At 38.2% G+C, this 11932-nt stretch overlaps 1 protein-coding gene across 1 annotated transcript; it reads left to right on the top strand.

The window, feature by feature from the left end:
* The first annotated feature begins 2634 nt into the window (after positions 1-2634).
* On the top strand, positions 2635-4035 carry LOC145580873 (uncharacterized). The gene is made up of 2 exons (XM_081637959.1): positions 2635-3384; positions 3580-4035. The coding sequence occupies exons 1-2, from the start codon at positions 2635-2637 to the stop codon at positions 4033-4035; spliced, it is 1206 nt and encodes a 401-aa protein (XP_081494085.1).
* The last annotated feature ends 7897 nt before the right edge of the window (positions 4036-11932 follow it).

Below are 11932 nucleotides of genomic sequence, written 5' to 3'. Positions count from 1 at the left end.
ACCATTTGCTTTCTCTTACTTTTCTCTGTCTTCTACATTCCATGGCCTCCAATCCCACTTTCTTACCTCCATTTTCACTTTTATTTCTAGAGAATTGAAGCTGGCTGATTGAAGATCTCGGCATTCACGTTATTGAATATATATGGTGGTTCACGAGTATGTTTTGTTGGTAATTGATGCTACTGGGTTGATGTAAGCCTAAGAGTATAGCCATTGGATGACCAATACTTTGATCATGAGGAGAGAGAATGATAAATTAGCATTAAAATAATGAAAATAAATTAAAAATGGGGTATTTGGGTGATGACCCAGGCTTCCCCATGACCAAAACAACATTTTTGGGCGAAGCATGGGAGAAGGCCATGTGGATTTGCATGTCCAAAATTGTTTTGCTAAAGACAAAATAACGGTAACTTGCATACAAGAAGTTTGTGCATGCTTTTACTTTTTTTTATCCAATGGTTAGTATGCTTCAATTTTAGATACATCTAATGGTCCAACCATTTTTTATTAATAACGTTATATTTCTTATAACGGTAATAATTTTAAAATATGAAGTTTAATAATAAAAAAAGATTGTACCAATGACTATAATTTCTTTTTTCTTCTATAAAATGAGTCTAATATTGAAGTATTTTCATACAATTATTCATCTCCCTAAATTACACACTTTCAAATAGAAAACATCTTCTTATCTACCAAACTCAAAAATACAATATTGGATATGGATAAATCCAATAGAAAAAAAAAAAGTCTCTCCAAATCAAAAAATCCTTCTCGACAACAAAATAATCCGAATAATCAACCTTCATTTTCTAATAGTCAAATTGATCTCAATGCTCAACTACAACCAAGCTCTCAATTTTTCCCACAATTTCCAAATTATGGAATGTATAATATGAATTTTGCAAGTTCAGTGTCCAACACAGAAGTCCCTTTACGACTACAACAAAATCCAAATACCTCTCATTCTTAGATGGTTTTTCCATCTGAAGGAAATGTATATGTTCAGAATTATCAATTTGCTGAACATGAAACAACATTTCCTATGTCACAACACTTTTCGATGGGTGAAGGTGAAGGTGCATTTTCAAATTTTAATTGGCCTTATAGATTTACCGCCGCTTCAGATGATGATAATAATGAGGAGGTTGAAGAAATTGAAGAAAATAATGAAGGAGACAATACAGGAGGTAGAGATAATCAAGACAGAAGGAATTTTTGGTCACACCCTAAAGATGAGGTTCTTGTAAGAGCTTGGCTAAAGGTTAGTAAAAACAAAAAAACTAACACTAACCAAAAAGGAGCTGAATTTTAGGGGAAAATTGAGAAAATGTTTAATAATGTTAGACTATATAGGGAGAGGTTTTTTGAACAAGGTACTGATGGCATTATGAAGGGTGATTTATTAAGAGTAAGGGGTTTGGAGCATCTTAGATGTCGTTGGAGAAGGTTGAATGCCAATTGCTCAAAATTTGCTGGTGCTTATGCACACGCTGAGGATAGAAGAGGGAGTGGGCAATCAGACGATGATGTTATTAAGCTAGCCCGTAAAATTTATAGAGATGACAAATGAAAAAAGAATGCCAGTACAGTATTTCAAGACAAGCATGCTTGGGATATTTTAAAAATGAAGAAGCATGGGCCAAAAATGAAAATTTTGTTGAGACAGTGTAAGCAGAAGACTTCGACCCAATCAAATGTCTCTAAGAGATCACGGATCAATGAAGCTGGTAACTATTCATCTTCAACAAACCCAGAAACACCAACCAGCGGTGACATGGGTTGTTCCGGCTTCCCCTACAGTGCTGACTCCAACAAAAGTAAAGGTAAGTGCAAAGTGATGAATGTTCCTTCTGAGTCATTTCAACAATGGTTGGATACTCTTCAACACATGAACCTAGCGAGACAAACTGAAGCTGAGGTCGAAATGGAAAAGACTAAGTACCGTAGAGAAAAAGAAGCTGGTCAAGCTCAACTAGAGAAGGATAGGGAAGCACAAAAGCATCGTAAAATCAATCTCGAATTGTTCAAGATACTTGAAGCAAAACCATACTTATCAGTAGAAGATCAAGAAAGAAGGAACAATTGAGTGAAAATATTATTTTCGTGAAGTTAATAATTAAGTTTTCACTTAATGTCGTAGGGTTAGTAAATGAGTGTTTAAGCTGTTGTAGTTTTAACTTTTTAATGAATAGTTATTGTAATGTATGATCTTTTTATTATTAATGAATGTATTGTCATTATATTGTTTATGAATAAGTACGTTTGAAAGTACTAGATGGTAAAAATTTATGGACACTATACCCTTGTCATAAATAATGTAGAGCTTTTGTCATATGATGTGATTTCTCACTGTCATAAATGAATTTACTCTTCAACAAAAGCAATGCAGTAATGACATTGATGAGATATAACACTGATCACATAAGCCAATTGCAATTTTTTAGAATAATGAAACGTAACCTTGATGAAGTGTGTATGCCATTTTTCAGAAAAAGTATCAAACATTATTGTTAAATTACTAATATTGTTCAATTATTATTCTATATATTGGTGTACATATCAATTTCACTTCACCAAAGCATGCAAGCCATTTCTTAGCTCTTACAACAAATATTTTTCCCTTTAAACATGTCCAATGAAAGTGCTAACTCTTCCAACTCATCTTCTAATTCTTCCAATTCATCGACTAACCACAACCTTCAAAATTTGGATGCTGACTTCGACCATCGTTATGAGAAATGTAGACAAGCGAATCGTTTGGTTGATAGAATGATGGATGAATTCATAATGTCCAACCCAATTGAATTCTTCCAAATGATTCATCAAGTTTCGAGGGTGCCAAGGACCTTGGTAGAAAGGTATCGTGAAGATGGACATAACCGTTTATGGAATGACTATTTTTCTGACCAACCGGTCTACCCTCTAAATTTGTTCCGTCGTAGATTTCGCATGAGAAAACATTTCTTTCTTCGTATAATGCAAATTTTAGAAGAACGTCATCAGTTCTTTCAACAAAGACCAGATGCTACTGGTAGATTAGGTGCATCAGCTTTGCAGAAATGTACTGCCACTATGAGGTTGCTAGCATACGGTGGTGCAGCTGATTCTGTTGACGACTACCTACGTATTAGTGCTTCTCTGGCGAGAGACTGTTTACAACATTTTGTCGAAGGAGTTGTCTCTTACTTTAGTGATGAATACTTACGAAGACCCAATGAAGAGGATTTGGTCAGATTGCTACGAGATGGGGAGCGCCGAGGTTTTCCAGGCATGATGGGCTCCATTGATTGCATGCACTGGCGATGGAAGAATTGTCCTCTTAGATTGAAGGGCATGTTTTCTGGAAGAGCTAATAAGCCCACTTTGATTTTGGAAGCAGTGGCCTCACAAGACCTTTGGATTTAGCATGTTTTCTTGGGGACCCCAGGAAGGTGAAACGATATAAATGTTCTAGACAGATCTCCATTATTTAATGATGTTTTTGAAGGTCGAGCACCTCCTGTTCAGTATGTTGTTAATGGCCACCAATACAATATGGGGTATTATCTCACCGATGGTATTTACCCTTTATAGGCGACATTCATTCCCACAATATCTCTCCCCGAAAATGAAAAAGAGGGTCTTTTTGCCAAAAAGCAAGAGAGTCGGCAAAAGGATGTGGAACATGCTTTTGGAGTACTACAAGTTCGTTTTGCAATAGTTCGTTATCTTGTTCTAGCTCGGGATGTTACTATGTTGGGAAAAGTTATGATAGCTTGCATTATCATACATAACATGATCGTTGAAGATGAGCGAGATACGTATTCAACATATTATGATCCAAATGAATATGATCAAGCTGTTCCTTCGTCCTTACGTAGAAGAAACATGGAGGAACCTTTCCAATTCAGCAACAATCGCGACCGACCAGCAAGTTTAAGGACTTACATGTCTAACAGAGCTCGTGTTCGTGATGAACTTATGCATACGACCCTCAAGTCAGATTTAGTAGAGCATTCATGGATTAAGTATGGGGGTTATAGGCAGTAATGGATCTATTATCGTTAGTTTAAGAGTTTTTTCCTTTGATTAAGTATGCTTAGTTTTTATTATAAATAATGTTTTGGTTAAACAATGTATTATCGTATATTTTTTAATATAATAATGTATTTTGTTATCTTAAATATGTATGTATGGTTTTTTAATTTTCATGTTTAGAAAATGTGTTCTTTTATTATTACGTATTATAATTATTATATATATTGAGGTTCTAATTTAAGTCTTTATTAATTGCTTATTAATAACTATTAAATTAAGGTACTTATACTATTTATCAAAAATAATATTCATTATGGTGAGATTGAAGAGAGAGAATGTATGATGGGGTATGATAAAAGTAGGAGAGAGAAAGTTCATGACCAAACTTTCTTGGGCAACCATTGGGGTATAAAATTTTAAGTGGTCATGAATTTTGGTCATTGATGAAGTGGAATAGAGAATAATAATACACAATTTCATGAGAAATTTTTTGTGTCATCCAATGGCCATACTCTAAGGAAACATTGACGGGGGTTGAATATACAACCTCGAATATGAGCTGACTAATAGCTAGGTATTTAACCGAATTTCTTGTTTGATTTTTTCTTCTTCTTTATTTTTTATTTTATTCTTTTATTATATGAATTGGAATGAAGATGTAATTTTGATGTGATTGCGAATTTTTATTTTTGCAGAAAGGATTTGATCTTTGCTTATTTTTTCATGAATTTCCCCTTTTATGAGATTTTTGATTGGATCAAGGATGGAATTTCCTCTTTTTCTGTTGTGAAACTAACAAAGGAATTTCATCCCTTTTTCCTGTGTACCTGTTGGAAATCAGTTTACATTCCTCTTTTTGCATGTATAATATTGGCAGTTTAATTGCTGCATGTATTGCATATAGTCTAAATATAAGTAATATGTTCTAAGAGAATGAACTTTTATACACGTTAGTTTTAGTAGTTTATGCATACTTAGGTTGATTTGGGTTCACATATAAGTAGCCTCAATATAAGGCTCTAAATATTGTCAGTGGTTATGATTTTTGTAAAAGGTTTTGGAGTTGATTTCTCCTCAAAGACGTGATATTGATTTGGATTTAATGGGGGTTTAAACTTGGTATAATTCAGTCAGTCAGTCATTTAATTAGCATAGTTACTGAAAACTTTCTGGTACGGAGCATCTGGGAGGGGACCCAAGATATCCAGCCCCCATTGAGCAAATGGAAGCGGATTCAAGATTGGCTGAAGATCTCGGGCTGGCTGATGGATGACTAATGCGAATTTTTGGCATTTATCGCATTTTCTGACCAGCTCCTTGGCATCCGAGATCATGGTGGGCCAATAAAACCCTGCCCTTAATGCTTTATGGGCCAAATTCCTTCCCCCAATATGGTTCCCGCAAATGCCGAGATTAATTTCCCGAAGGATGTAGTCAGCCTCTGCTGGTCCCATGCACTTCAACAATGGGGCTGAGAAGGATTTTTTCAGGAGCTCTCCTCTGAAGACGATGAACCTTGAGCTGGTTCGCTGCAGCTTGGAGGCCAAATTTTTATCTTCGGGAATTTCTCCCCGAAGTTTGTAAGATATGATGGGGTCCATCCAACTCGGCTCGTGGTCAACGCAACACACTTCGGGTGCTTCGTCGACACTTCTTTCTTGGCGCACCTACACAAAAACAGATCGGTTCAACTCATTTAGAGTTGAACTTGCGAGTTTGGAGAGTACGTCGGCTTGTGCATTCTGACCCCTTGGGATCAGTTCGACTTCGAAAGTTCTCAACTGTGTAATAATGGTTTTGATCTTTGCGAGGTAAGCTACCATTGAGGGCTCTTTGGCCTTATATTTGCCTCGGATCTGATTTGTGACAAGCCGAGAGTCTGTTTTGAGACAAACATGTTCGGCTTCCAGAGAGATGCACAGTTCTAGGCCAGCAGTTGCTGCCTCGTATTCACCTTCATTGTTCGAAGCCTTGAATGAAAATTTGAGCGCATACTCATAGGATTTGCCTTCGCGAGAGGTTATCACTACCCCTGCCCCCGAACCATTTACGGTGGAGGTTCCATCCGTAAAAACGGTCCAGATTTTCTTTTCTTCGTTTAGCGTCTCCTGGTGTGAGCATTCGGCCAGGAAGTCCGCTAGAGCTTGAGCCTTAATGGCTGCTCTCGGCTGGTAGCTGATGCTAAACTCTGTGAGCTCGAAGGCCCACTTAGCCTGCCTACCGGATTTTTCAACTTTGCCGAGGACTTTTTCCAGCGGCTGATCAGTTAAGACCACTATTTGATGATAGTCGAATATGGCCTCAGCTTCCGAGCAACTACCACTACTACATATGCAACTTTTTCGAGTAAGGGGTAACGGGTCTCGGCATCCGTCAGAGTGTGAAGTAAATCGGCTGCTGGATTTTTTCTTCTTCCCTCAGCAGCACCGCACTTATAGTGGCTGGACTGACTGCCACGTACAAGTACAGAGTCTCTCCATCGACTGGACAAGACAACGTTGGGAGTTGAGCCAGGTGCTCACAATGCTGCTTGAAGGCTTCTTTTTGCTCATCTTCCCAGAGGAGCTCTTTTGTTTTTGGGAGTTTGAGGGCTTTGAAGAAGGGCAACCCTTTGTCCGAAGCTCTTAAGATAAACCTCGACAAGGCGGCCATTCTTCCGGTGAGCCGTTGAACATCCCTCTTTGTTTTTGGCTCGGGAAGATCGAGTGCTGCTTACACCTTTGCGAGATTGGCGTCAATCCTTCTTTTGCTGACCATGAAGCCGAGAAATTTTCCTGACTTTACGCCGAAGACACACTTCTTCGGATTCAGCTTTATTTGGTGCTTTCTTAAGGTGGCGAAGGTTTCGGCTAGGTCCGTGACATGGTCTTTATCTTCCTTGCTCTTGATGATAGAATCGTCAACGTAGACTTCCATGTTACAGCCTTTTTGCTCGGCGAAAACCTGATCCACTAGCCTTTGATATGTTGCCCCCGCATTTTTCAATCCGAAGGGCATCATTTTGTAATTGTACACCTCGGCGTTCGTAACGAATGCCGTTTTTGCTCGGTCGTCGGGGTGTATGAAGATCTGATGATACCCCGAGAATGAATCCATGAAACTAAGCAGAGCATGCTCACTTGTCGAGTCGACTAGCTGATCGATTCTCGGCAAAAGGTAGAAGTCCTTCGGACAAGCCATATTTAGGTCTCTGAAGTCAACGTACATTCTCCAGGTGCCATTGGCCTTCTGAACCATCACCACATTGGCCAGCCATTCCGGATATTGGCAGGGTTTGATGAAGCCTGCATCCAGCAACTTTTTGACCTCGGCTGCGATGTCTCAATTCTTATTTGCGGAATAATTCCGCTTATTTTGCTTAACGAGCCGACACCTAGGGTCGACGTTAAGCTTATGGGAGATGAGGTTCGAGTCAATCCCGGGCATGTCAGGTGCCGAGAAAGCGAACACATTTTTGTTGTCCCGAAGGAGTTGGATGAGCTCACCACGGACGTTCAAGTCTAGATCCAGTCCAATGGTGACGCATTTTTCAGGGTCTCCTTTGGTCAACTCTATTGTTTCAGTCTGCTGATCCAGCTCCATAGCTTCGGGGCCGGATTCTTCGCAATCGGGCTTGCTGTCAATGTTAGCAAACGTCTCAGACTTTGTTTTCGGCTAGTTTTCTAAGTCTTTCGACTCAGATGAGGGACCAACTTTTTCTTTCCCCAAAGACTTGTCTTTTGACGGGGCGCCTTGGACCGAAGCACTTAAGCCTTTCGGCTTCTTTGCACTTCGTTCCATTTATTTTTCTTTTTCCTCGGAATGACTTGTTGATGGCATGAGGTAGTTGCATCGGGCAGCTTCCTTTTGGCTGCCTTGAATTCTCTCAGGGTATCCGGCGTCTAAAACGTAGATCATCAGCTGATGATACGTGGATACTACCCCTCGGATGTCGTGAATCATAGGTCTCCCCATGATCACGTTGTAAACTGATGGAACGTCCATGACCAAAAATTCGGCCATAACGTTCCTGGCTGCTTCGTTGCGGCCGATGGTGACAAGAAGGAGGATTTTCCTGTCTGGATATGATGAAGACCCATTGAATCCTGATACCGGGTAGGGTACCGGAGTTAAGTGCTTGGTCTTCAGCTTCAGCTGGTTATAGGCCGAACGAAACAAGATGTTCGCGCCTCTGCCACCGTCGACGAGGGTTCGCCAGACGTTGTGGTTAGCTACGGTTATGATTATAACCAGTGGGTCCTCATGGGGGAATGTCACCCCCCGGCAGTCTTCGGTACTACTTTTTTAACTTTACTACTTTTTTTTTATTAATATTTTAGTCTTGTCCCTTGAGATAAACCCATTTTGTTTATCTGTAAAAATATTTATATAATGAAACTTGATATTAAATTATTAATACCTATCTAAAAACATATTTTATGATAAATATGTTTTTAGTAAAAAATTATAGTCAAAGTTAACACGAAGTACTCCTTCCATCCTTTTATTAAGTGCCTATTTTCATTTATAGATTGTACTTTATTCAGTTTTTGATGAATTATCATTCTTTTTCTTTTTTGTACTTTGACATCAATCCCAATATTTTCTCTCTCCTAATTGTCAACCACTTTTTTCTTTTTCTCTAACCCCACATGCATATTAATACACCCAATTATTAATTTTAAGGAATCTTTAACTTTCTTAATTTTCTTACAAAAATGAGAAATAGATATATAATAAAAGGACGGAGGGAGTATATAAATAATGAAAAAATTCCAAAGTGTCCATTATTCTAAAACAAGGTAGTACTTAAATAAGAGGGATTTTAAAGGGAGGAATGTTAGGCATGTAGAAATGCATAACAAGGGGTATTCAAGTAATTATACATATGTACAAACGAATGCATATTCTGGTATCAGTGGATGATCAAATGGTACCACTGAATATACAGTGATACTATATATGCACATAATGGTATTATATATGCATTCAATTGTACTAAATTTATGCATAAATAGTACCACCGAGGATTCAATTGTACTATATAAACTTTTAGTGGAATAATCAACATGTGGTCCCCAATCATGTGATACAATCCGACTAAAAAGTAGGTCGGGTCCACCTACAGACCTCTCTCTTCTTATCTCTCTCCCCTTTTCTCTCTCTACCATGTGTTTTTAAAATATTTTAATCAATGTTATGTATTTACAAATGCATAATATTTCTCCATTTCCACTTCCTCCTTAAATAAAGAGTACAAGGTTCCACTTGTCAAAAAAAAAGTATAGGTACACTTGTCAAAAAAAATAATAAAAAAAGTTTAGGGTTACGTGTATCAATTGAAAAACGGCGAAAGTATAAACTATCATAAATCCGGGGAAGTAGAAATGGAGGGTTGTGGGACGTTTGGGAAGTGTCTCTCAATGGCAATTTCGCAATTAAGTGGAAAAAAAAGTGAAATGGGGCTGGTATTTGGAGGGAAAAGAAAACAGTAAAGCTAAATAATGAAACGGAGTGGTCCCAATATCAGGAAAGTGACATCTGAATAAAAAAATTCTTCAATAATTTTTGAAAAACGTGAAAGTGACATTTGATTAATAAACTTGTTGAAGAATTTTCTAGAAAAGCCAAAAACTCAGCCTTCATCTCCCTTTTCCCTAAATCCAGACACCATGGGAGCTGGGAAAATCTCGTGAGGAGCTCAAAAAAAGCATCTTTAAATTCTGTCGAATTTAGGCGAATGCAATGGATGGTGTTACTAACGAAGAAGCTGTCGTTAGTAAAACCGGGGATGATGATGATGTTCTGGTGCTGGATCTGGTGAAGGATGGAGGAGTAGGCGCCGAAGGAGGAGGTGAGGTCGAAGAGGCGTGCGACGGTGCTGCTTTAAGGGAGTTGTTGAAAGGGGTAAGTATTTAAAAATCAACACTGTAGTCGATTAATTGCTCAAATTTTAGGGTTTAATGAGTGTAGTTGAATATAGAAATTGAGCTAAAGCAATTATTGATAACAATGTGATTTATTGTTAAGACTGTGTTAATGAGTAAAATAGGCAGTAATTGGAGTCGAAAATTGAAATTGAATATAGGGTTCAATTGGGGTCGAAAATTGAAATTGGAATTGTCAATTGAAATCGAAATTTGAATTTGGTAGTTGTAGCATTTCATTTTGTATTAGCAATTTGTATGTAGTGAATGTTATTATGTTGTTGTGAAGATTGGTATGTTGTGTGTCATGATTTGGATAAGATTGAATAGTTGTTGGTTTTGGTGTTGCTTTATGGTTATATTTGTTATAGTTCCCTGGCATATGTTTATGGATATCAATTATTTGTGTTTTTGAATGAAGGTTGTGGTTAGTGAAGAGTCTTATAAGACTCCAAAGAAAGGCTTTAATAGTGTTGCACTATCAGTAGAGATAGAAGAGTATGTTGAAGTGGATGTTGGTCTTCCTCCTCCTTCAATTGGGATGGTTTTCCAGTCATGGCAGGAACTTGATGAATATTTTAGGGAATATGGGAAGCAAAATTGATTTGGGGTTGTTCGTACTAGTGCTTGTAAAGTAGGGAAAGGGCCTAATGCAAAAATGAGAAGGAATTGTTTGTGGACATGTGAGTGTTTTGGGTTGCCCGATATGAAGCGGAAGAAGGTGGAGGATAGTTTAGTGACTGATGCTCTGATTGTTGAGGATGAAGCGGTTGGTGTGAAGAGGAGGAGTAAGAAAGTTCAATGTCCTGTCAATGTGTATGCTAATGTTAATGAATGTGGAGAATGGGTTGTTTAGAGGGCACAACTTAAGCATGGTGGACACACCCCCACTCCAGGGAAGGCTAAGAATATTAGTAGGTTGAGGAAAAAGTTTCTGGTGGAGAATCCACATGTTGTTAGACAGCTTTTCAACGAACGGAGATCTGGGGTTCCCGTGGCAAAAATCTATAACAAAATGGCCAGGAAGCGTAAAGGGGTGGAGAACATGCCCTTTTCCCAGAAAGATCTTCATGATGAAGTGGCTAAGCAGAAGAAATTTTTTTTGATGAAGGTGACGCTAAAGCAATGTTTACATATTTCCAAACTATGGTTGAAGATAACTCAGATTTTTTCTACACATATCGAGTTGATGAAGAGGGTAGGTTGAAGGATGTACTTTGGGTAGATGCTAGGCATCGCATGGCATACGAGGAGTTTGGCGATGTAGTTTGTTTTGACTCTACCTACTTGACCAATGAGTACAAGTTACCGTTTTGCAACTTTGTGGGAGTTAACCACCATGGTCAAACTATTCTATCTGGGTGCGCGCTTGTGAGTAGAGAGGCTGTTGAGACCTTTGAGTGGGTGTATAGCAATTGGTTGCAGTGTATGCAGAACAAAACCCCGGTTACAATACTAACAGATTAAGACCCTGCGATGAGGAAAGCTCTGAAGACTACAATGAAAGGGACTACTCACAGATGATGTATTTGGCATATTTTGCAAAAGTTTTCTACAAAGCTGGGAAAGCATCGTAATTATCCCCAGTTGAAGGAAGACTTAGAGAGTGTTGTGTATGATAGTTTGGACTGTGAAGAGTTTGAATGACGGTGGCAAAAAGTGATCAAGAAACACGAATGTGAAACGGACGAGTGGTTGGAAGGTCTGATGTTCTAAAATCTTACTTTTTTATTTTCTTTTAACATTTGACATATATAGGAATTTGTGTTTTATGGTTTTATGTTTCTGGTTTAATGGTATCAATACTTTACTAAGTTGGTACTCTTTTTTGGTTAAGTAATTATCGTATGTAGTTTTGTCGTTGTTCTGCCCAGCTGGTAATTTTGGAGCAAAGCAAAAGTCTGATTGTTTACTCCTAAAAGAGTATTTGCAATTGTGTTGTTATTATGTAATATTTATAAGTTTCAGTTTGGTTGAAATGAGTTTATATTGTCTGAGTATTT

This window comes from Chenopodium album, chromosome 15 (assembly GCF_948465745.1).
Source record: "Chenopodium album chromosome 15, dcCheAlbu1.1, whole genome shotgun sequence".
Lineage (NCBI taxonomy): Eukaryota > Viridiplantae > Streptophyta > Magnoliopsida > Caryophyllales > Amaranthaceae > Chenopodium > Chenopodium album.
The sequence above is the reverse complement of the archived record's forward strand: the minus strand, read 5'-3'. Positions and strand labels throughout refer to the sequence as shown.